This window comes from Colletotrichum spaethianum (assembly GCF_022836535.1).
Source record: "Colletotrichum spaethianum MAFF 239500 DNA, contig02, whole genome shotgun sequence".
NCBI classification, from domain to species: Eukaryota; Fungi; Ascomycota; class Sordariomycetes; order Glomerellales; family Glomerellaceae; genus Colletotrichum; species Colletotrichum spaethianum.
In genome coordinates this window covers 99,215-124,088 of record NW_026054772.1, presented here as the reverse complement: position 1 = coordinate 124,088, position 24,874 = coordinate 99,215, and the positions used below count along the sequence as shown (strand labels likewise).

At 52.6% G+C, this 24,874-nt stretch overlaps 7 protein-coding genes and 2 non-coding genes across 9 annotated transcripts; 4 read left to right on the top strand and 5 right to left on the bottom strand.

Moving 5' to 3' along the window:
• Nucleotides 1-8,622: 8,622 nt before the first annotated feature.
• On the bottom strand, nt 8,623-9,414 carry ColSpa_00905 (pre-mRNA-splicing factor CWF16; the record flags this gene model as incomplete). The annotated part of the gene is made up of 2 exons (XM_049267117.1): nt 8,623-8,731; nt 8,960-9,414. The coding sequence occupies 2 exons, from the start codon at nt 9,412-9,414 to the stop codon at nt 8,623-8,625; spliced, it is 564 nt and encodes a 187-aa protein (XP_049123074.1).
• A 1,805-nt stretch (nt 9,415-11,219) lies between these two features.
• ColSpa_00904 (gamma-tubulin complex component 5) lies at nt 11,220-13,973 on the bottom strand (the record flags this gene model as incomplete). Its single annotated transcript, XM_049267116.1, has 2 exons — nt 11,220-13,823; nt 13,902-13,973. The coding sequence occupies 2 exons, from the start codon at nt 13,971-13,973 to the stop codon at nt 11,220-11,222; spliced, it is 2,676 nt and encodes an 891-aa protein (XP_049123073.1).
• A 606-nt stretch (nt 13,974-14,579) lies between these two features.
• On the top strand, nt 14,580-15,931 carry ColSpa_00903 (uncharacterized protein; the record flags this gene model as incomplete). The annotated part of the gene is made up of 4 exons (XM_049267115.1): nt 14,580-14,724; nt 14,791-15,051; nt 15,104-15,722; nt 15,775-15,931. The coding sequence occupies 4 exons, from the start codon at nt 14,580-14,582 to the stop codon at nt 15,929-15,931; spliced, it is 1,182 nt and encodes a 393-aa protein (XP_049123072.1).
• Nucleotides 15,932-16,191: 260 nt separating this feature from the next.
• ColSpa_00902 (WD repeat-containing protein 5) lies at nt 16,192-17,400 on the bottom strand (the record flags this gene model as incomplete). Its single annotated transcript, XM_049267114.1, has 2 exons — nt 16,192-17,240; nt 17,355-17,400. 2 exons carry the CDS (start codon nt 17,398-17,400, stop codon nt 16,192-16,194), a joined length of 1,095 nt encoding a protein of 364 aa, XP_049123071.1.
• Nucleotides 17,401-17,826: 426 nt separating this feature from the next.
• On the top strand, nt 17,827-17,910 carry ColSpa_tRNA_045. The gene is given in 2 exon segments: nt 17,827-17,862; nt 17,875-17,910. It is a non-coding gene; the product is annotated as a tRNA-Arg (tRNA).
• A 2,367-nt stretch (nt 17,911-20,277) lies between these two features.
• On the top strand, nt 20,278-20,367 carry ColSpa_tRNA_046. Its single transcript is given in 2 exon segments — nt 20,278-20,315; nt 20,333-20,367. It is a non-coding gene; the product is annotated as a tRNA-His (tRNA).
• A 176-nt stretch (nt 20,368-20,543) lies between these two features.
• ColSpa_00901 (mitochondrial N(5)-glutamine methyltransferase MTQ1) lies at nt 20,544-21,578 on the bottom strand (the record flags this gene model as incomplete). The annotated part of the gene is made up of 1 exon (XM_049267113.1): nt 20,544-21,578. The coding sequence occupies one exon, from the start codon at nt 21,576-21,578 to the stop codon at nt 20,544-20,546; it is 1,035 nt and encodes a 344-aa protein (XP_049123070.1).
• Nucleotides 21,579-22,569: 991 nt separating this feature from the next.
• ColSpa_00900 (uncharacterized protein) lies at nt 22,570-22,887 on the top strand (the record flags this gene model as incomplete). Its single annotated transcript, XM_049267112.1, has 1 exon — nt 22,570-22,887. The coding sequence occupies one exon, from the start codon at nt 22,570-22,572 to the stop codon at nt 22,885-22,887; it is 318 nt and encodes a 105-aa protein (XP_049123069.1).
• A 510-nt stretch (nt 22,888-23,397) lies between these two features.
• ColSpa_00899 (uncharacterized protein) lies at nt 23,398-24,771 on the bottom strand (the record flags this gene model as incomplete). The annotated part of the gene is made up of 1 exon (XM_049267111.1): nt 23,398-24,771. The coding sequence occupies one exon, from the start codon at nt 24,769-24,771 to the stop codon at nt 23,398-23,400; it is 1,374 nt and encodes a 457-aa protein (XP_049123068.1).
• Nucleotides 24,772-24,874: the final 103 nt, after the last annotated feature.

Genomic DNA, 24,874 nt, shown 5'->3' with positions numbered 1-24,874 from the left:
ATTGCATGTATCGGCCCCCGCCTTCAAACATCACTTGAGCGGGGTCAGATGGGGGATCGGCAAGAGATCGGCTACATTACGGGTGTCGTCAAAGGAGGAGGCAAGGGTCCTCCTGCAGTAAGATCAGACGAGGGTTATCGTCCTCGGCTCGTCATTATTTCCTCGTCTGCCCGCTTGTGGAATGGGCTCGGGACCAATACTATTTGGGGCGGATGGCTGTAGCTGGACGCATATGAACAAGCATCGTCGGGCGGTCGATGCCATGCCTGTTCCCTTGAAATATAGGTAGCATCTCAAAACCGCATCCCATGTTAATAAAGTTCAAAGATATCGTGTCAGGTCCGATGGGTCAAGTTTCATCCGAAGCAACTATCCGCTACGGTCATATGAGAGAAGGTTGAGTTGTGTGTGTCACTCGGAGGGGTGAAGTTGAGTGAGGCAGGAAAAAGTACGTGCTTCCCTTTCGCGGTCATGATTGCTGACTTCAACAATCTCCAATGAAAGCAAACCCCTCCCATCAAGGCAAACATCATTGTCTGGAACCGGCAAGCGCTCAGACACCCTACCTCAATTAAATCCGCCTATCAGGAGATAGAAATGGTTAAATCTCCCTTCAAAAGATCAACCAATGGCATGTCTGCGCGTACTGCTTCTTGCGTGCGATGAAGTACGTCGTCAACAGTCCAAAAGAACATGTATCTTGATTCCTGAAAGCCAGGATATCTGAAGGTTAGATAGGCTAGATGTCATATTATTAAACATACGTTTGAAACTCAATCTTTATTTGGGGGGAGTTTTAGGCGAGGGTAGAATTCAAGCACAGAAAAATATATATATCAAGAATGGAGGCCCGCACCACTATCTCACGAGATATGCGATAAAAGAAACAGTCATTGATACTCCTTTTCAACCTCCCTATCTGTATGGACTCATGCTGTAGGAGGCCCAGTGTCTATTACTGAAGTAACCAGACAATACATCCGAAGAAGATGGTCCTATACTCAAAGCGGACATCTCGATTTCATTGAACGAGTGGCTTAGTTGTGTCACCTCATATACTGCCAAGAACCAGGTATATACAGCGGCTTCATAAAATGTAGCATGTGCTCGCTTGAAGCATGGAGCATAACCACGCCTGCTATATTGAGATGCAAGCAGCGTGCACTTGCCAAGAGACTGCGAAGAAAGTCTCGAAGTCGTACATACAAGACTGTTAGCATGATAGGAGTAATCAAAAAAGGAAGTGACTGAGAAGTTGGCCCTAAATCCGTTTAGTGACACTGGTTCGATGCTCGTATAATGCTGCGTTCCTACCATATTTAAGCAGAATATTGGTTCGAGCTACCTTCCCCCGCAGTAGATGTACCTCGGCAAGATACTGGAGTTATTGTATGTCTCTGATGCTAATATGGTTGTAGGCGCTTCAACAGCAAATAGTGCCGGATATGGCCGTCAAAAGGGGCCACATGTGTTGTTGTGATTTAAAGGCTTACAGGACTTTGAAGACATAGAGCACTGACACGTCCCTGAAGATACTGGCACACAGCCAATGTACCTTTAGAATAGTCAATGAACGGTTGTATTATCGATGTCCTCCTGGCTAATCGGTAGGGGAAGGTGATGATGAAGGGAAAGGAATCAACAGCTCAAGCTTATGGACAGTTGCTGAACTTGACTGTCGTCTGTTTTCGGCAGTCTCGATGTTCAACAAGGCGTCTCAACATATGGCGTTGTGGAGTGTGAGTGGAATTTCGATTGATCGTGGCAAACAAGAATTCTCCTCCGTACATCGGAGGTTGTTGATAACAACACCACGATAGTGCCGAAACTGCTCCTATGACTCTACTTTGCATTGGCTCCGAATGAAAAACGCAAGGGTATTTAGAACAGCAAAACTGGACTGCTTACAACCGAACCGTGTGGCACCCACCGATATGACTGAATAACACTGGAGACAGTGGCCACAAAGATGTCGTTGAGGCGTGTCCATAGGAACAATGCAGCCCTCTCCCGCCGGCTACACTTACGCCGTTCCTGAGTCGAGGAGCCAGGTGTCATCAACACACTCGCCTCCTGATGTAGGTCTGTTGGACTTCGATCTCCAAGGAGCCCGTGGTCGTCATCTTAAACCGATCTAGATTCGAAAATCTTCATCCTCTGCCTTGCAAATGATGATATGAGCTGGCAAAGGGACATGACAACAGAGCAGAAAGAAGCATCGGTGATGTTGTACTGTAAGAGGACAGTAGTAGCCGAGAGCCCTTGGCGTACCATGAGACCATCCGTAAAACTGTGGATCAGGTCTAGATCTCGATGTCAAGCGAGGGGACTGACGCCGGGTAACTGCCTCTACTGTCCCATAATCTCCGATATGCGCCGTACTCAAAGAGGTGCTGGGTGCACTTGAACACGGAGAGCTGTCAGGATGACGGATGGGATCGCCGAGTAGCCCAATGTGAGCGAGCCAACCATCAGAGAGACGTTTGTCGGTGACAATCTCGATCACGGCGAGCCCATTTCGTCAGGGGCTCAGCTCCGCGTACTTGGACGTAGAGGTTCCGCTAAAGATGCCGCAAAATGCGAGCAAAGGACCGTTTTGGCCATCAAGGATTCGGGATCAGACTCGGCGTGTTGCTATCCCATCTGCCTTATTGCCTCGATGATTCAGCAATGACCTAGTCTCCATCGCTGAGCTCGGTGTACGTCGAGCTCGAAGCGCATGATAGGTTTTGCGTGGGAGGTAGATCTCGAGGAAGCTCGTCATTGTTAGCAGAAAATCGGCCGAGATGCTTTGCTGGGTTAAGGAGGTCAAAGGGGCTTAACGAAAAACCTCCAATGATAACATCATTCATGACGTTTTGGGCATTGTCTGCTCTTCCCCAGGTCCCCAGGTCCCCATCACGGGCCCATTGCAGGCTAGAAACCGATGTCATTGTGCCAAGCCATTTGTTCATAGTCTGGCCGTTGTGCGGCTCCTACTGTAGGTCAGGGTTGAAGACGCAGGGGCGAAAAGGCTTCTAGCCACCCCTTCGTGCCAGGTATGATCCAGGGGTCATTTGCTGACCATGCTGTCACAGACGGCCATCCGCCCAGACAGAGGTGAATGGCAGCGATCCGACTGTGTGTGACAGCCCTTTGCGTGTAGCGGCTGGTGGAGGTGAGCATGAGTTAAGGCCATGGCGTCATCACGTGTGACGGCACGCCGCCCAAAAACAGCTTGTCCAAATCAGATTTTGAGTGTGAGTTCTTCTGGTTTGGTCAGATAACGTCAGGGCCTGGATTCTTGGCGCACCCCGAGTCCCCATTTGAGGCTGAGGCGAGTTTATGGAGTGCGTGGATAGTCAGAGAGTGATGCAGGTGGCGGGAATTGCTTCATGGGTGGTTCTGCCGTCGACGTAGACGAGAGGCTCTTTCGTTCAAACGGATTGCAAAGGTTGCACGATGATGAGAGCTGTGGCAAGGGTCGAATTGTAAGGAAGAGGAAAAAAGAAGTCTAGTATCGTAGTGTGTATGACAGGCGTGACTGTCTCGAAAGTACGGGAGCCGCATACCAGCTAGAAACGTGCAAATCTGAACATCTGGAAGAGAAATGGGTCCAGTGTTCCCATCCCACCTCGTGGAACTCGGTCTGGACGCTTGACTTGACTGGGGACGGAGTTGTGGTACCGGTGTGTCCATCAGTGGTGCTATGAGGTCGTCGCGCGTGTCGTTCCTTCCTGTGACGGAATGAACCCAACGTTTGAGGAAAGGGGGGAAGTGTGACGGAGCACTCTGGCAAAACGCTGCTACAGGTAGGGGTGAGAGGGAAACGCCCATCCTAGCCCCGTGATTGGCTCGCTCAGAGGCGACAGGGGAGCCGACCATCGGACCAGGGGTGAAAGTACATAGTATGACATCACACGACGCCGTGTTAGTGGCGCTGCGTGACTTCACACAGCGTGTGATTGGCAAGACCTGACGACACCCAACCACCATACGACGTAGCTGGAGGCAAGGTCGCAGCGAACAGAGCAGACGCACAGAGGAGAAGGAAGAGCTGTCTTCCGTCAGCCTTGACGTCTGTGTGTCCGAGCGACTCCAGACAGCCAGTCAGCCAGCCAGCAGAAAGTCTGTCGCCCGTCAACGTTTTGTCCGTCCGTCGCTACCGATACGTCCTAGCACATTCCCATCATGTCCGCTGCGCGCAACCCCCCTCCCCCTCCCTTGGCCTGTCCACCTTGCGTTACGGTTGGTTACGTACCGGGAACCTTCTGGCAGAGCTCGCCTCGCAGCCGTCTTCTCGCAATCGAGGAGTCAATCCATGCCTACAACGGGTTCTAGACCATCAGGCTACAAACCCGCTGTTTCGGTTGCTTTCAGTTTGCACAAACATGAGCTTGTCTACTGCCAGATCTCATTCAGATTTTTACTATGTAGACCCAGTGCACATCGGAGGGTTGTCAATTAATCCCTGCGAGAACGGTGGGAATGCTCTCACCTGAAGAAAAGTGTCACCAATCTCTCGGTGAGGATCAAATCACAACCGAATGCGGCCTACCGCAGCCAACCTTGCTTCACCTAGTGTACTCCTCCTCCCTCCGTCTCTCGGCTCCGTAATGCCCAGGGCAGACAATTCCCAACCTTCCCCGTTGATGTTTGCTCCCCTTCGCATTGGAACAGCTTCGGAAAGGTCTGGATCCGGTGGGTCGCTTTGTCAGGTGTGGGAAAGGCGGCGAGACAGGGTACGAAAAGAAAACCCTAGCACACTGACGGGACGCTGAGGCCGTCGTCGGATGAGGGAATTTACCATCACCTTCGAGGGGGGATGGGAAATTGAGGCCCAAGAGTGCCGAACTCCAATCTTGTGGCCATGGTAAATGAGCAAAATCCCATCCTGTCCTAGTGGTGGGCATGAAGGCATCTCGAGAAGTCCCGCCGGGTACGTATCCCGGTACGTATCTCTGAGATCCGGAGGACATTTCCACAGAACATGGAGATCTCGCCAATGACAGCTCATGACTTGCGGGAACCTTGGAAACTCAGGAGTTGCGGAATATTGCGAATGGCTTCAGATTTTGGCGGCTAAAACTTTGGGGGGATCCGTGCCCTCGTCGTTGACGACGTATACCAGGCGCCGGCACAGACGGTCGGGGTGGGAACTGGAGCTCTCTCGCCCTGCGACTCAGAGTTGCGGACCCACTTCCTGACAAAAACGCCCACCCCGGGGTCCGGCTGGCAGACGCTTCGGCGGCCAATGACGTCGGCTTCACCCGCCGATCTTTTGACGACAAGTCCTGCTTGGCTACGCCTTGGCCGCACCGTTGCCAACCTTTTCCCACACTCTAGCTGCTCGAGCTACTCTATGCAAGACAGGCCACCGTCCGCTTCGCTACCTCCACCGTCTGCCTTGTCATTGGAGTCAGTGACCCTTTTGGTTGCCTAGCTCTGGTGGTCAAGTGCCAGCAGCGCATGTCTGACTGTCAACACCCTTCTTATCTGGCTTGTGACCTGGACCCCTTTGTCGTCGCCGTCGTCGGTTTGCCTGCGGATGCCACTTAATTTGGGTTTCCAAGGTATCCCCGTATTTCCCTTCTCATCCCCTGGCGGACGATACCTACGGTGCTATGGTATACTAAGTAAAGATGCCCAACCCTCCATTGGTTCTGGGGGTGTTTCAAGCTTCCGACAATGCATCTCTTTGACCTTTCAGGATAGGCACCCCAAAATCAAGGGTCCAACACCTGTTGTCGGCCTTTAACCCATGAGGGGCTCGATATTCATGACAATCCCTTCGCTTGCGTCCCTGTCTTGTCCATCTCTACGTAGCGCCATGTCTGAGAAGCCCCTCATGTCGATGTCGCTAAGAGTCTTTTCCAGTCCAGACTTGCCAGATTATCTCAACTTTAGAGGATCTTCTCTGTCTTTGTCTAAACACTGGCAAACCCTGGGACAAGCTAAACAGTTCCCCGAAGAGGAGAGCTGTGGCCAATAATGACATGCCCTGTGACTTCAGTCTGGACACGGATCAGCAGGGTCTTTCCGTTCTCGGCCAGCCCCCCTCGACTGTCCTCCGTCCCGCATCCACAAGAGACCAAACCCTGCCTGGCCCTGCAGTTGTATCGCCGTACCTCTCACTGCATCACCAGCCCTGTCCGTGGCAAAGGCGTCCTGCCTGCTTGATTGGCCTCTCGGTCAAGACCCCGGCTCAGTTACGCCATATCGTGCAGACCTTCACCCGGGGGTCCAGCAGACGCTAAGACACCGTCCATCACTGTCGATCCCTAGCGGATTGAGCAAGGCGGAATATGCAACAGCTCTTTGGCGAGCGAGATGGTGGGAGCGTCAGCTAGGGATGAGGGGGTAATCTCCTTCCTCCTCTTCCTCCTCCTCTCTCGGGCCCTTTGAGGGGGGTGTGGGTGTGGGTGTGGGAAAATTTGGGAGGCTTGCAGCTAGCGACGGACCCTGTGTTTTGCTTGATGGGCGTACTCTTGCTCACCAAACCCCATCCTACCCAACTTTCCCCTACGTCTGTGTTCACCTCATTCTCCACGACAAGGCTTCGCGGTGCGACGACCCTTTCGCCCCTCTTATTTTCTTTTATAAACCCAGGACCATTCCTGCCATCTACCGTTTTTTGAAATCCCGTTTCATCAGCATCCAGCTACAATAACTTCAACCACACCGTCTCAACACACCAAGATCTAAAAGCACCACCATCAGCTCATTTTTTGACATAACCGTCACATTTTCTACTCAACTTTCAAACAATTCTCAACTTTTCATCTTTGGGACTTTCAGTCTACTCAGCCTACAGTTGACGCTCACGAGCAACTTTACAAACAACGCACAAATCTTCATCTAAACCGCATTCATGAGCCCCTCCACCATGCCCGCTCGCCAGGACGCCTACTCCGTTTCCATCCCCGTCTCTCCCCTCCCCCATCAGACCTCTCCACCTACATGCGATCGATGCACCAGCACACCAAGCGCCAGATGGAGGCTGCCAACCGCTCATCATCGCGGAGGTCGGGTGGTCGTACGAGCTACCCTCACATGAACGGTCACCACTCTTCATCGAGTCCCGACTACAGCTCGTAAATGAGCTTTTACAACAAGACTTGATAACACAACTTCACAAACACCGACCCGGTGATCAATGGGTCACTGCCTAATGCTACCTCATTGGGGTAGTTGGCAATTATTTTACAGCGACTGGCGCGGGAGGATGAGTTGAACGGTATAACGAACTGGCTTTGTCTCTGGGACAAAGTACGCGACTGGTACAACAGATATGGCGAATTCTGGCAACACAAGCATGATATGGCGCGGACACTCTTGTACATTGGGAGTTTTTGATTTCTTCTCCTGCATTGGTCTGCAAGGCGTTTGAGGCCAAGGATATCTGGTGCAAGGCTTAGGAAAAAGTAGAACTTGCACTCCCATGAGTTATGATATGATCTGAATGATAATTCAAATCGTTACAACCGCTACATCATGTTCCGTTCTTGTTCCGTGACTCGAAAATTAAATGTGTAAGTGGTTAGATATTATCCAGCCGTCTGAGTCACGATTATGCTGCCTATCGCCTTTGAAATTGCTAGTTTTTGTGCTGTCTGCCAGATTTCTTCATGAATACGCCCTGTTACATAAAAATAGGGACGGTATATTTACGTTGGTGTCGCAACTAATTGTGTTCACCGTCCAAAATAAACATGCGAGAACGCTCAACTTCGAGGTCTTCCCACTCACACTACAGCATCACTCTCCGCTCCACTCTTCTGCATCTCTACCTATGATGACGGTATCGCAACATCATTGACGCCAGATCCCCCCCAGACTAACCGTTCGCTCGGGTCAAAACATTCGCTCCTGGTCAGACTAACTCTCCATATCGACAGTTTCTCCTGGGTACGGGTTCACAGCTGTGGCCCATGCATCCATCCCCCCGGCATATTTCCCAGCGATTCCAGTGACAAACACTCCTACCCTCGCACGATCGGCGCGACTTCACCACCCAAATCCCCGAGTTGTGTGTACCATTTCACGGGAGAACCAGCCAGCCAGGAGCTCACATGCCCACCGAATCTTCGAGGATGGTCGTTCATAAGCTCAGTAACAACATTTAAACATACGCAAGGTCAAAGTCTAAAAGATCACAGCGTTGGATTTCCCAGGGAAGGATCGACGGTGCGGGGCAAGCTGGCAAAGGGCCATGAACTCTGCTGAAAATGAAAATGAAAAAAGCACAGACGCGAATTGGAACGTCTAGAAGGCGACGGAAAGAAGCGAAAACTCACTGTCTGAAGGTTGGTGTGACGTCTAGAATTTCCCAGACTTGACGTCCCAAGTCTATTTTATGATCGTAGTCTGTGTGGACTGGACCGTCTGTTGATCCTAGCCCTGGAAAGTTTACACTCAATGACCCTGACAAAACCGTCTGGCCCCGTCCGTAATGCCTTGTTTGACTCGCAGTCTGTGCCCAATGTCCCCCCTCCGTTTCCGAAACGCCATGCCCAAAGTCAAATAAGCCCCAGAGTGAATAGTCCTGTTCGTTTTCGAGAGGCAGATGACGCGCAACTAGATCCCTTGCGCCGTCGTTGAGACGCAATGACATAGCGCAGAAATGCTGCAGCCACGCCTCTCTTACACCAGCGATGGCTTCTTCTTGATGCCAAGCGCCGCAGAATAGTCCTTCTTCTTCTTCACCACCCGTTTGACGGGAGGCGGTGGCGGCGGCATCATTGAGGTATCCCTCACGGCCCTCGCCTCTGCGGTCTCCGACTTGCCCCCGGACCTTAATGACGCCGCCACCGCCGATGAAGAGGATGAGGATGATGCAGCAACATCACCATTGACACCTCCCTCGACATCATCATTATCATCATCATCGATAATCTCCTCCCCAAGGTCCATGAGAGAAGCCCTCTCCCGCGCAGCAGCAAATGCCCTCTTTGCAGCCTCCTCGTCCTCCTTCTCCAACCTCGCCCTCTCCTCATCCTCAGGCCGCACAACGTACTCGGAAAAGTCGACACCGTCCTTTTCCGACCGCTGAATGCGCGCATTGCGCTGACGGATCTCATCGAGCGCGTCCGCCGCCGCCATTTCCCGTCTCGCGTCCTCATTCTTGGCTTCTAGATCCGCCATCGCATTCTTCTCCTCCTCGCCCGCGGCCTCGGCCTCCTCGCGCTCCAGCCGGTCTAGTCTTTCGTCGACGCTCTCCTTCTCGCCCTCCTTGTTGCGCCAGGGCTCCATGTTGCGCAAGGCGCCCTTGACCACGGCGTAGTCGGCGATCTTGGGGTCCGTCCTAAAGATGATTTCCGCCGAGCACCGGGTGCATTTGATATGGAAGCGGTGGATCTGGATGTTGAGGTACTTTTCTGCTTGATTCGTTTCCTTTCTGCTGTTGAACTTCCTTCCCTTGTAGATATACTGCATCGCTAGTTAGAACGCGGGTTGTCGTATGTGGTTTTGAGGCGCTCGTGATCTTACCTCTCCACAAGTTGTGCACTTCATAGAAAACGGTGCCATGATGCGAACGGTCTGGACCTTGGGGCCGGTCTGCTTCGGTCCACGCTTGCGCGTGAGAGAGGAAGGATCGAAATCCGGGGGTAGTACTTCTGGAGCACTTTACGTTCGGACATGCTGGGCGAGTGTGTTGATTACAGAGGAAGCCTTGTCGGCAAAAGTTCTAAATAGACTTGTGGGGAAAATAAGGCGCGTAGGTGTCGCAAGCCGCTCGGCGCAGTCGAGATCGTTAGCCTTGCAGATGAAGAAACGAGGTTGTCGCGAAACTTTAGTTTGAGGCAGCACCTGCGCAATCATGGCGGATGTGGATGTCACTAATAATGGGGCTCAAGCTTTGATCGTAGCTGATTGTGTCCCCGGACAAACTGATAATCCGGCCATTACGGTTGACGGCCACCATCCGCCTTCCGTTTCGTAGAAACCGTATTGCATGCGGTATTATTGTAGGACTTTAATCATGACAACTTCAAAGACAATGTCATGGATTCAGTTTCATCCGGCAACAACCACCTTAGTTTTCATTTTCATGGAATACTAACAATCGATTGGTGGCAACCTGCTAAATTGCTCCAATTCTGCTGGGCCTAGAATACAACTCCCGAGCTCCGAAGACCCCTTGAAGTCCCTGGCGTCGACGATTGACGAGCCTCATCAACCCACAACCACTACTTTCCCTGTCCACACGTGTCGAACCAAGGTCCCTTCGCCTTCAGAGCTGATCACACGCAACGATGCGAGACTGGGTTGAGCTTCGATTTCCCGAGTTGGGCCCCCTTTCTCCCAGTCTCTCTAACTCTCGGGTACCAACGCAACCCTCAACTTAAAACACCGACGGCCACCGTGAACTGATGAGACACGGATGCTGGACTCCTCGGAGGAGCGAAGTGGAGGGAAATCAGACCGCGGGTCTCGCAAGCGTATGACACTGCCTTGCTCATGTAGAATGCAACCCCCGCGCGAGAAAAATGTTGGATATTGGATCCTTGGCCTCAAGACACAACAGTTGGGGCCCCACTGTCGATCTTGCTCGTTCCAAGTTCGAGGCTGGCCGGAGACGAAAAAAGTTGGCATCACTGACCCCGTCCCCTGCCAGACAGGGATGGATGGTGCTTCATTGCATTCTGGCACAACACCACGAGCGGAAGACGCTGGGCAGCATCGTGAACACGGATGTTACCCTGATTCCCGAACATTCCGGAATGAGCGGCCTCGTCTTGAGCGTGCCTCCGACGGACGAGGTATCATGAACCAAGACGCTTGGGACACTTCCCCTTGAGATGTATGTGCTCACTCGAGCAGCGGCAATGATCTAAACTAGTGCTCATCTGTCAGATGGACCATGGAATAGAGGCGGGGGCCAAGGTAGGTCAAACTTTAGGACAGCTGGTTCTCCTCTGCCGCTTTCCAGTCGGTGGCCGTTTGCATCCGTGTGACACAGTGAATCCCACTCACCGAGCATCGTCGCACAGTCGCTGACCGCTCACCCTGCAGACCGGATCATCGCTGCAGGATTCCAATAATTTCAAACTGCTGCAGGATCCATCTGCAGCCAAAACACCTGACGTTGCCCGGACGGCTCAACGACGGATGGAATTCAAGGAATTCCATGTCGATCCCTATCCTCTCCTGGCACTCTGTGAACTCTAATGATATTGTGGGTCTTGAGACCAAGTTCTCGAGTCGACCAGCCACGCCCTACCTGTTTGGCGAGGTCTTCAAACACCCTCTTTGACACCCACTTCTAGCATTTCGGCCAGGAGGTCCCATTTCACAGCCGCCTCGTCGCTTGAAGCCCTGGCAACCCCTCGCAGGCCCCCGCAGATAAATCTCAAATGCCTCTCAAAGTCCGTCTTGATCTCCTGCAGGCACTCATGGTAGCCCTTGCCCGCATTGATTGCTCCCCTTTTGGCCCTGCCTCCGAAGCTCTTCGAACCGTCATCGTCACTGTTCCCAGCGTAAACGACCTGTTTCCGCCGGCGGGGGCTCGCTTTCATCGGCGAAGACATGATGGAAAGTCGGGATAGCTCCTGTGCTTCCTCTGCCTCCTCGGCGACACTAGCGCTCTGAGCATCTTCTAGCTTCGCGGCCAGGTCCACGATGTCCAATATGCCACCCCTAATGGGGACCAGTTTCCTGCCTAGGCACGCTGCGTCGACAACCTGCTTCATAAAAGTGGCATGGAGACCGATCATAGCATCCACGTCATAAGCCTGTCGTAAACGCTGGCGTAAGGTTTCCGTGTAAGGAGCCAGTACCAGTGTTGCCAGGTAGGTCTGAATGCAGTTACAAAACCACATCAACTTGGAACGAAGGAGATAGTACAACGCTCGGCTGCCCCAGATATCTCTGCGGGAGACCAGCTCGTCCAGTATCCGGTTCCGCTGGATCAGACCGACGGCACGTCTGATTTGCATCTGTAGTGTAAAGACCGCCTGATATTGGATGATTGTGTCCTCGGTCACTACGAGTTGAATCGGCCAGGGCAGACGATACTGCAAGATAACCTCTGGCAGGGCTGTCCGGATCAGATCGCGAGCAGCTACAACCGATTTCTTCTGGCCCTCTAGCCTGACAGTGACAAATAGCCGGGTGGTGTCGACGCGTAAGGAGAAGGCCTCCTGCGCCAGCCCACTCAAGGAATATCGATCGTACCAATCGGGACGCAGGGCGTCCAGCCGAGCAAAAACACCTTTGCAAAATTCGTCCGCCGCTGCTCCGTCAGCCATCAAGTAGAGTTGGTGCAATGCTTCAATGTTGGCCTGTAGCCCGCAAGAGTCAAACAATGCCTGTTTAAGTGTTTCGGAAGTTGCATGGTATTTGCTTTGCATCCAGAGATTGAAGGAAGAGGTAAAAAGCTCGGGAAAGGGTGCAAGTTCCAATCCGGGTGGACAGATGGTGTCAAACGTAAGAGGGGGCTCTTGCACGTCCCAAAGCTCGCGAAGCGACTCGAATTTGCCAAGGTGCTTGAGCACGACAATGCTCTTCCCGGCGGTAAACACCTTTCCAACACTCGGCTGCAGGAAACTGGGCGCGTGAAGCACGCCGTCTGACGTTCTCCTGAGCTTGAACTGTTCTTGCCAGACCTGACGAAGCGGCACTTGTGTAGGTGATTCCGATACGAAGAAGACCTTGTCTCCTGGCATAAGTTGCCCCTCTGACATCCAAAGGCGAATTGGTCGAAGATAAACCTGGAAGCAATTGAAGAATATCCTTCCAAGAAACTCGTACGTTGTATCTCGTCCTGAAAGCTGGGCGATGCCGATCTCGTCGTAAATGAGCTCCAAGAAGCGAAACGCTCCGCCATTTGCGGGGTCGTAGAGCTGTCGCACGATCTCGGATAGAGATCTCAGGGGCTCCAAGTGAGGTTTGAGTTCTTCCAAGATTGCTGCCATACTGACAATCGTATCTTCCCGTGCTACCGTTAGCCGCTCTTGAATAACCGAGATATTCTTGTCAAACGACTGCAAGCTAGCCAAAACGTTATCACGAAAGACCTGGAAGAGGGGCGCTGTCTGCGCCCGCTTCGAGAATAAGCGCAGCAGGAAAAGCTGACGTCCGCTTTCGGCGAAACAAGTGATCAGAGCTTTGTAGGTGTCCCAAGCGACACTTAGAATCTGGTACGCTGGATCGGGAAGACCGTCTTTCTGGAATAGGGTTGTCGGGAGACCTTGGAGCATGAACAGGGCCTCTCTTGTCGCCTGGAATTCGGTAATGGGTACCTTGTGTTGTCGCGTTGAAGACATGGTCTTTGTTTCTGTTCTCCAAGCCTGGCTTTCCTGGACCTCTTTAAGAGCGGTTTCATCGGAGGAGAAAGTTTCGAAGTCTTCCGGTCGCCTGCCAAGCGAGGCGTCGTGGGTTGAAAGGGATGTGTCGTCGGAGTCGCTCGATGTCTCTGACTTAGAATCGCCGTATTCATTGCCAGAGTTATCGCTGTAATCGATAGACTTCCATATGTCAGCATCCTTGTGCCAGCCATCCTCCTTCGCAATATCCTCCCATCTAAGCGGTGGTTTGACGTCCTCCTCAAGTTCCTTTAGGAGTTCTAGATCGCTTAGTCGAGTCTTTTGGGTTGGTTGGTCGGCTAGGTCGAGAAGGAAATGTAGGATATCGGGATGCCACTTTGTTCGGAACTGTGACAGCGCATCAAGACGTTCCCTAAAGGCATCCGCCAGGCCATCGCGATGGTGGACCCGAAAGCGCTCCTCTAGCCCAATGAGCTGGTTTTCGACATCGAATTGGTTGGTGCGCAAAAAGCTGTGATATCTCAAGCTACGCAGAGAAGACTCGCGCAACACATTGAATCTCTCCCGACTTATTTTCTGTGCATGATGTTAGCGACAGGCCGAGCTGCATCGCATTGCGTGTGTTGATGCGATATGGGATGAACTGCCTCCCACCTTGTCTGGCGTCGACGTGATGACCTCGACAAGCTCGTCAGTCAAGGCGCCGAGCTTCGCAGCAAACGCCATTGTGCTTCGAAAGAGCTAAATCGCTGGCTAGTGGTTTCGGTGCTCAAGTCATGGACGGCGGGCATTGAGCATGCGCATGGTTACAATTTGTTCGCATGGCGGAAGACGCGTCCGTCGAGGCTTGTGACAATTGGTGGGCGGCAGCAATTAGAGAGCCGGGTGGAGGGGCTGCGGGGGTTGCCCACCCTCCCTTCTTATCGCTAATGTACAGGGGTGGGAAAATTGGAGCAATCGCTCATAGGTCTCGATGCTCCCATACTGCGCGCTAATTGGCAAATTTCATGGGGTGACATCAGCCTCAACCAGCCAACGACCCGAGAACAATTGCCATCGAGCCCCTTTTTCGAGTTTTACGCGTCACATTCCACTTTGGTCAATACCTAAGTTTCCCTCCCATATCTCAAGACGACCCTTAAACCCGACGGCACAAGCCGCGACCGAGAGTTTTCCTCCACCCGACTTCGACGTCTTCGCTTTTCCGCTAGCCGTCCACACTTGCGCAGACCTCGAATCTGACATCACCCGACGGGTTGCAATTCGGGCAGACACCACACCCTTCGTCGACCTCGTAGCGATTGATAGCCCGCATTCGATCCTTCGCCTAAGATGGCGGTCGCTCGGCCAGTTCGAGCTCTGGCCTTAGCCGCCGTGATGCTTTGGTGCTTCTTCCTTTATCAGATCTTTGGCCCTGAGAGGCCAATAGGCCAGAAGCCGGTGCGCTACGACAATGGACGGGATCCCAACCTAGATCGTGAGTTGTGCCTGTAAATAATTCAAGCCCCTTGCATAGATAGCTAACCATTGCGCCTCTTCACAGCTACCGAAGAGCCTCAAGGTATCCTGACGCACGCCTCCGACAAGTATGCTCCCGACGCCAAGGACTCTGCGCGCATCAACGCAACTCTCCTGGCACTGGTCAGGAACGAGGAGCTGGATGGAATGATACTGTCGATGGTAGACCTCGAGCGGACCTGGAATCACAAGTTCAACTACCCTTGGACCTTCTTCAACGAGGTCCCTTTCAGCGACGAGTTTAAGAGGAGGACCCAGGCTGCTACCAAGGCTGAGTGTAGATACGGTAAGCTTTTGCGATATCCCTCACGTGGTACTGGCGCTGACACTATATGCAGAGCTCATCCCCAAAGAGCACTGGGAGATGCCTTCATGGATCAACAAGGACCTCTACGAAGAATCCGTCAAGATTCTTAAGGAGAATGATATTCAATACGCCGACAAGATCTCATATCACTCGATGTGCCGCTGGAACAGCGGGATGTTTTACAAACACCCCGCTTTGGAGCACACCAAGTACTACTGGCGCGTTGAGCCCAAGGTTCATTTTTTCTGCGACGTCGACTACGACGTCTTCAGATACATGCAGGACAACAACAAGACGTACGGTTTCACCATCAATCTGTACGACGCACCTAAGTCAATTCCGACGCTGTGGCCCGAGACCGTCAAGTTCCTTGCGCAGCACCCCGAGCATCTCCATAAGAACAACGCGATGGACTGGCTCACTGACAAGTCTCGCCGGCCTGAGCACAACACCGAAGCCAACGGCTACTCCACCTGCCACTTCTGGAGCAACTTCGAAATTGCCGACATGGACTTCTGGCGCAGCCAAGCGTATGAGGACTACTTCCAACATCTGGACCGCGCTGGAGGTTTCTTTTACGAGAGATGGGGTGATGCCCCCGTTCACAGCATTGCATTGGGCCTTTTCGAGGATAAGTCCAAGATCCATTGGTACGTCATACCTAAGCATGCATGGGAGAGTATGAGGACTAACACGCACCAGGTTCCGTGATATTGGATACCAGCACATTCCTTTCTTCAACTGCCCTAACTCAAATAAGTGCAAGGGCTGCGTGACCGGCCGCTTTACCGATGGCGAGGCTTGGTTGCACAAGGAAGATTGCCGCCCGAACTGGTTCAAGTATGTCGGCATGGACTGATTGAACTACCTATTTGTGAGGGACGGCTGCTGTTCACATAATTTTGTTGGGTTGGCACCAATTGCGGAATTTCCAGGAGGTATCTGGGTACAATGGTGTTGGGCGTCTGCGGAACATCCATACGTGTGTAAAGCATCACGGGTCAGAGACGAAATTGACTCTGTATGATTTGAGAAGATTTGTTAGAAACCTGGACGTCTTCACGACGTGAATTTTCTCCCGGTATCTGCTGTGCCCTGATGTTTGCATGATCAATCGTCCTACAGTGAACCAAAAACAGTGGCTACTCCCGATGTGCCACCGACGCAGAATTGATCCCCCCATCCATCGTCCCTCCAAGCGATGCAGCTGATAACGTTACTCCTCTCCTTCTCCTTGCCGTCTTTGCCCAGTATCTTCTTCTTCGGCTCGAAACCCTCTGGACAGGGTACCCTCACCGTGGTAACCAACTTGCCCGTCAACAAATCCCACGCCCAGATCTTGCCATCGCCGTTCAACCCCGCCGACCCCGTACCAGCAGTGAGCTCGTCGCCAGCAATGACATACTTCTCCTTGCCGCCTAGTACAGCCTGCACACGCAGCTCTTCGTTTCTCCACCCTCCATCTGCATACGTCTTAAGACACGTCCCGCTCTCCCGGTCCATCAACCGGATCTTGCTGTCTAACGAGCTGACCAACATGGCCTTTCCATCACGCGTAAGCTTCAGACTTGTCACGCTCGCACCGATAACATCCGTCACGCACCGCCCCATGCGCACATCATAGCTTCTCACCCTACCATCTACGCTACCCGCCACGATCTCCGCGTCCCGCACCGTGAGCGCCGTAACGGCGTCTTTGGCCTCATCGAGGACTTGCACGGGCTTGGCCGAGTTGGACTTGGCGTCCCACACGCGCACGCTTGTGTCGAAGCCCGCCGAGACGACCAGCGAGTCGCCGTCGCCAGCGAAGGAAACGCAGTTGACGCGCGCCGTGTGGCCGTGCACGTTGCCGCCAAAGCGGCGCGTCGTTGTGGCCGTCGCCACGTCCCAGAGGAAGACGGCGCGGTCACCGCCAGCAGAGGCGAAGCGCTCGTTGTCTGAGGAAACGGAGAGGTCGAGGACTTCGTAGCCGTGCGCAGCATATGTCTGAATGAGGCGGCCTTCGGAAACTGTCAGTGCGGTTCCTGGTTTCTTGTTGGTGATGGTTGCTCCGTAGCGTGCGGGTTGGTCGTGCGGTGCCGGGTTGTAGAGTCTGATGTTGCGGTCTGCTGAGCCGGTGAGGATGTAGGTGCCGGGAGAGGCAGAGTATGTGACGGCGTGAACGGGTCCTAATGGAAGTTAGTAACTATAGTCGATGAAAATCGGTTTTGGTTGTGGCCGGAAGTTAATCGATAGGCAGTGATATTCGCATGCAGCTCTCACGAAAGGCTAGCTGAACTCACCATTTGAGCCCAGCAGGTGGGCGACCGACTTGTCAGGAAACGGCATCTTGAGAGGTCAACAATGTGCCCATCACTGAGTATTGTTTCTTAGGCGGCTTTGAGACGACATATCTCGGGAACATCAAAGATTTAGTGACAGTTTTTCATCTTGTTCCCTCATGTGAAATTTGAAGAGTGGTGTTCTTCAAAGTATGAGTGAGTAGCAGTTGTTCATTCGCGTGGATCGGTTTAGTGCATATTTAGTATCCACAGAAGCCAGCTCCTTGATTTTGTAGAAATTTGCCGGTCAACTGCAATTTAATCCAAAAGTGACAAGGAAAGTCTGCCAGTACCTTGAAGCAATTCGAAATTTCCAATTAAAGGCAACTGGGACTTAGTTACGATAGGACTATGGCTTGCACTGCAGTTGATCAACGATGCCTAAAATTTGCAATGATACATATATGTAAAACGACAATTTTACCACAACAAAGGCCGGTTGGCCCAATGGCAAGGCGTCTGACTACGATTCATTCGTGTAATCAGGAGATTCTGGGTTCGACCCCCAGGCTGGTCAATTACTTTTGCAATTTTGTACACTCATGACCTCGATTTTTCTGAGGTATACTTTTTTCTCTCTGTCTTTTCCTCGGATCTACTCTGATTTGTAGCAGAGTAGAAACCGAGCGACTGAAGTCCGTATTAATGTCTTCCATGTGTCAGTATTTGCAACATACAAACTGTTGCTCCTCTGCTCGTCCTCATCCAGAAGGGAAGTTTCACGTCTCGGCCGGCGCTTCAACTCATCCAGAAAATCTGCCAGCCGAGAAACAACAAGCTCTACAAGGTTATGATTCTCGGTGTATGAGATTTTGAAGCAGCTTGGAACGGGCGATAGTGAGAAGTACGGGGGTGTTAGTTCCTGTAAAATCAATGGGCCACCTATGTGACTCCTGGCCTTACTCACCTCTCCGGGACTGAGCAAGACGCTTGCTTCATTCGTTAGGCAACGACACAATCTCACCTCAGGGTTTTGACTGGCTTTGTCGTTCTTTTCAATGTACTTTAGCCAGTCCGAATTTAGTGGTTGCATGCTGCGATGCAAGCCTTTTTTGATATGTGATTAGACATCTCCCAACTACGTCCTCTTTCCGTAAAATACAGCTGAAGAATGCAGGCGAGCAACACAACACCATAGCGAATATAGCTAACGGTCTGGCCAAGCGCCAAAGTAGCTTGTTGTGCGTAAACAGCAACCCAATTTCTTGCTCGTGCTGTATAGGCAGTGAATGTTATCTGCAAATATTCTGTGTGCAGTCGCCTCGGATACTCAACACTGAGGTCAACGGATACAAGTCTTCCTCTTTCCCACTAACGTATCGAAAGTTGACATGGTATAGGTCTCATATGATACGAGATGCCTGTTTGTCTGCTCGCAGAACTTTGCAGTCTTGTCGAGGATATTATGCGGGTATGCCGGGCCGCAGAGGTTACGTGGGTTGCAGAGGAGGAGGGTCTCGGAAACCCCATAGGAGTTATATAAGTCAACGGTGGTCACGTTTTGCGAAAGATGCGTTTCACCTTCTGGACCTATTACTCCTCCGTAGCGAGTGACTAATCACTCCGTCTGTCTTGGTCTTGAACCGAGTTGTAAGACTGCTAGACCTTCTTGTAAGTCATAAGCCCTGGAGAAATTGCTTATCTCTTCCGCCAACACGGCATCCACCAGGCCGTTGACGGCGTCAGACAGGTTAATTAGACCGTCGGGCTATGTATCCGAGTCGTATTGTGAGAGCTTACTGGATTCGTTCTCCTAATCAAGGAAAGCCCCGAGTCAAGATTCGCCAGCGCCCGCGAGGATGGGTTGACGATGTGGCTATTAGATAGCATAGCTTGCAATCAATCAACCATTGAGAGGAGAATGATGCAAGAGGACGGACGTATCAAACCTCGCATCATTTCAGCAATAATGCTGATGATCTGGTAGATAAGATACAGTGCTCGGCCTGCTTAGCCACGTTGAGTCGGCCAAAACCTCGATCTTGGAAATGGAATCTTACGGCCTTCCCCAACCACCGCGACAAACTCTTAGGTTGTTTGGTAATGGACAGAAAACGCAAAGTAGCAACTATTCCTCAGAATATTAACAGAAGGGGGAAGTTTGCTCGCGCGATTTCCGACACGACATTTGCTTCCACTGAATCACTGAAAACATTGTATTCGTGGTATGCACCGGCAGTTCTCCTCCCGTATGGGAATCTCGAAATCCCATGAGCAGAGATCGCGAGCGCCCGTCAATCGCGACGAACCTTGATCAACTTCCGACAGCATACCGGTCACCAAGCCTGCAGTTTTCCATGCCGTTCTGCCGATCAACTCTATAGAAAGCATGACGAGCCACGCGTGCCGCCTGATGACGCATAAGTATTGCGTGGCTCGCAAGGGGGACTCTTCATCTTGGGAACCACCCGGATATCTGGGTTCCAGAATTCCAGTGAAGCACACGTGTGGCGAGCAAAGCGCGTCTTTCGATGGTACCAATTTCACACACTTTACACCTCCAGGGAATGCTCCGTGTGGACCCCGTTGTCTGAGTTCAATATTCCAGGGGTACAGGTTCAACAGGGTCCATCTGATCCGTAAGAGGCAAAGACATCATGTCTCTGGCTGATTGGAGTGAAACATGTGGGATCAAGATCGATTCCTCGTAGGTTTCCCTCGGAGGAAAGGACTTTCATTGGCCTGGGTTTGAGATTCAAGTGCGGGATAAGCAAAACACGAGGAGAACAACGGGGGCGGTTCAGGCCTGCCAAACCGCTGTGAAGCCGCTAAAAGTCGATAAGATATAGGGTATGAGCGCCATTGTTACAGTGATCGAGTGTGCAAAAATTCACACATGCTTCTTAGTCCACTAACCGCCACACAAACTCAACAATAACAGCTGGCCCAGATCGTCTAGTTGGTTAGGATGATACGTTGTGGTTCTTCTATACAGCGATCCGTGTTGACGGCGGTTCGAATCCGCCTCTGGGCAGTTAAACTTTTGTTTTTGGCAAAAGTGACCTACCTGCTTGAGCTGTTGATGGCCAGTTGATTGGTTTTGTTTTCTTGTATGCTCTGAACTGCTGCTTCCAGTGCTTCTAGAAGCTGAATTAGCATCGTCATTTGCTTGCACGGCATCCGGGTATCATCGCTTTTTGCACCTGCGTCTTACAGACACACAAACACGGATCGTACATTCCCACTCCCCTTGATCGCAATGCTCATTGCATCTATGTCCAACTCAGTAGCTTCGTTCTCCTCGGGCGTCATGTCCGGCCAATCCCGCCACAGCTCGCAGGTTGCCTGCCTGGTGTACAAATTCCGCCTGACAAGCCTCGCAACTCTCACTGCTTGTTCTTGATCTCCCACTTCGAACAATATAACCTTCGGCCGCAGCCAGCCTGCAATGTCCAGCAGCCTAGCATAGAAGACGTCGGCATGGTCACATCCATCATATGAAGGCGCCGTGTCACCCGGCACTAAAGCGAGTCTTGGTTCGTACTTTCGTACAGAGTAGCCCATCTGTCCGTGGCCATAAGACCAAACTTTTCGTGAGATATATGGTGGGTTGGATACCAGAATATCGCACTGAGGTAGTGTTGCCACGGCTGCACCGTCAAAGACGTCTGCCAGCCGGAAGGAAATGCTCTTATCCTCCGTAGGTAGTAGCAACACGCCAGCGCCGACATTATGCTGCAGATTCGCCCGTGAAAGATTGACTGCGATTGGGGAGACATCCACCCCTGTGACACTCAGCCTCTCGGCCCATCGTGTAAGACCCTCATACAGAGCAAGCGCTATGCACCCGGTCCCAGTGCAAAAGTCCACGATCCGCAGCTCTCTGCCCCGAAAGCCCGGCAGACGACCGAATCTGATCATCTCAGCCAGGTGCAGCGCATACGCCTCCGTCTCGGCGCGCGGAGCAAGCACGCCGGGCCGGCACTTGATATCCAGGGCGCCGAAAGGCTGTGAGCCGAGGACGTATTGCAGCGGCACGCCGCGGCCGCGTCTCGCGCACAGGCGAGCGACACGGACTTCCGCATCCCGCGCAGACACCGGCGTCCCGAGGCCGGCGACGTGCGACTTAATCCAGCGGAATTCGGTCACGGCGGAGGGGATGTCGCGACAAGCCGGGAGGAGGGTAGCGACAAGTGGGGAGACGACATGGGCGCGGCGGATGAGGGAAGGGGGCAGGCGAGGCATCTACGGCTGGCGGGTACACGTGCTGTTTCGTGGAGGTTTCCGGTCCCGACTCACGGCATTGCGCGTAAGTACGTCAAAGGGTTGGATGGTGTTTGGACAGCGCGTATGAGATGAAGCTTGTTGAAGAGAGGACGAGGGTGTGACCAGGGACACGGTGAAGCTTTTTCTTTTCTCCCCGGGAGCTTCAAGCTTGGGCCACACATGCTGACGAGAAGGTGCTCGGCCGAGGCTTCGACCCAAACCTTGTGCTTCAATCCAGTTGAAGCACTTTTTATGGTATCTGAAAATATAATTCAGCCGCCCTGCTGCGCATTCATTAACTGACCAATTGATGGGCAAAATAATCCAAGGCGGAATCGAAAGCTTCGCTGAAGCTCCTTGTATGTGGCCGGGGTGGCATACGTCTAAAGCTAAAAGTGAGGAGAACACTGCCACTGCCGAGAAGGCTCAACTCTCCAAATTTACGACATCTTTCTGTCAAAACACTAGCAGCAAGTCAAAAAGCAGCAGGTTCGGCTCGGGAGACCGGCCGGATGAAAACCTGGGATTATCTTAACAACAGCTCAGATATGCGTACTTGACTCACGTGAGTGATGGCTTCAACCAAAGTGGTCCACATGGGGAGGGGAGGTCAACCACACAGGCTCTAAACTTCACGGTGGTTCGAACCATGTTGCATACACGATCTTTTTATTTGAAAAGAAGACTATGGTATTCATGCAAGTATGCTTTGACGGGGCCATGGGACTTTGAAAGTCGGGAACCGCTTCTCGGTTGTTGTGTTATAGACAGCGAACTGGTAGAACCACGAAAAAAAAAAACCTCTCCGTCCAAATCCTTCTCTGAGTCAAATGTATAATAGCAACAGTATTACAGCTCCTATGTCTTTAGTTTCTGAACCTCGTCGTCGACTTCCACCGAACTTCAAGCAAACCAGGCATCATTCAAGAACGACTTTCCCCATCACAAACCCCCTAAAGCAGCCTCCAAGATGCGCATCCCCACGCTCCAAGACATCCTCCTCCTTGCCGCACTGGTGGGCGTCGCTTCCGCAGGCAAGCAACACTACGAGATGCTGCGCCAAAAGTGCTGCGCCAACCCGGATCACAACATGTGCCGCGTCGCCCTCGAGCGCTGGCACATATGCCAGGAGGCCATAAAGAACGGCAAACGTCCTGGCAGCTGCGGCGACTTCGGCCAGAACAGCGACTTCTCCCGCATTGCCTGCCGCCCGGGCATCGACGGACCGCCCTACTGGAAGGACGAGGAGAAGCCCAAGGCAAAAGGGGGCGGCTCTTTCGGCGAATGACGATCACTGCAAGCTGTTACGACCTTGGACCATCAAAATATTAAGGGACGGCAAAGCCATAGAAGGGAATATTTGCGAAAAGATTGCGTCGGAAAGACATCACCAGCTGTTTGTTCGGCTATTTTGCCCAAAGCTGAGAGATGGGATTCGTTGTCCAGACGCGGGATGGCCATGTTTCAGATGCAACATGCTACGGATCCATGGCGTCTTCTCAGTGTCATTGCTTTTTGTCGAGATTCAAACGAACCCAAGCTCGTCTCTTCTTCATCCACCTCGGTTCGGCTTCAGCTACCACAAGGAGAACTGCCAAGAGGAATCAGAGCGAGGTGGTGAAATCGAATCAGAGTGATTGATCCATAAGAATGATGGGTAGTCGCAACCTAAAGACACAATACAATAATGTTACAAGGTAAAGCCAACAAGCCCGTGAAAGGCGATGGGATATCGTCCCACCCGTGAACTCCTCGAAAATAGGAAACTATCGAAACCCAACAGAACCCGAGCCTGCGCCTACACCTCCGTAACCGTGATACTCATGATGTTTTTCTTGTAATCCTCAATGAAGCTCTCGTACCGCGGGTACACCTCGTCATCGACTTGGAGCCTGCCTTCTTGGTCCTCCTCTTTTTCTTTCCCTTGGCCTTCCTCCTCAGCTTCAAGCTCGTTTTGTTCATCGTCCGCATCACTGTCCCCTTCCACCCTCGTCTCGTCCTCTTGGCAGTCGCTGTCAGAGTCCTCGTCCCAAAAATTGCCATCCTCGAAATAGTAATCCGCCCAGTCACCGTAAACCTCGGGCTCAGCATGCTGCTGTGGCTTTCTGACCTCTGCTTTCGGTCGCGCCTCGGGTAGCCAAGATTGGTACCTCGATTTCGGAGCTCCAGTGTTAAGAACTGTATCCCTGGACGACCGCCATGAGTACTTCCGCGGCAGCTGCACCGGACTGACGTGTATCAGGCCAGCGACGTGGTCCGATGGCGGAGGAGTTGTCGGGTCGGACACGGCCCGGAGACGGGGGTCTGTGAAGGGCGTTGCGGGCCGGTCCTTCACCGGCGTCACCAGCGGCGATGTATAAGGCTCGACCGAGTCATCGCCAAAGACGGTGGGCGATGATGCCTCGGCTGATGAGCGAAGGGTTCCCCGCTGGGGACAAGGGGAATCGTGCTCTTTTGAGGAAAACAGAGACTCGATGCTGGTATCAGACCAGCGGGAGGTGTTGGCCCTTGGCGTATGAACCTCCAGAAATATTTGATTGCGGGACAAAGTAGGTGGTGGAGAGAGAGGGGCCGCGTGAAGCGACGCTCTGGGCTCCTCGATTGACTCGTCGTCATCTTCCTCGGCGTCGCTGACGCTGGGCGTCGCCAGCGTCGATTTGGTCGAGCTTCTGCCGACTTCCACCATTCTGGCTGGGCCAGATGAGTTTGTTCTGGCGAGCTGTGCCTCCTCGAAATGTACACTTTCGACCCTCACACTCCCGAGGTACCTGCGGCCTTCTGTCCCCTCTCCCTCAGGGTATGGCAACATCTTGAGACCGGTCTTGATACCGACTCGTTTATGTTCCTCCTGCCTCTGCAGCGACATGAGAAATTCCATGCATTGTTCGTCGTTCGGGATCGCTGTCCTTGAGATTGGCCGTTCCGGTCTGTCCGGCGTGTGAATGATCCGGAAGCCCGAGTCCTCCTCGAGGAGGTTCCTCGGCGACTTTGGCGACTTTGGTGATTCCGGAGATTTCGGAGACTGCATGAGGTTCTTTATCTTTAGGCCCCGCAGGTACGGCGACAACTGCGTGGTCCAGGATGACTTTCTCCCGTGGTCATTCATGTTAACTGTTTGCGGGATTGTCCACGAGGAGGGCAGCGCCGACGGGGCCGCGTGTTTAATGTCCATGGCTCCAAAGGGTCACGGATAAACTCCTCCTGTGAAGGCAAAAACCTGGATGGCGAAGGTTCGAGCTGCGTATGCACCGTCGAGGGCAACTCTTTGTAAAGGC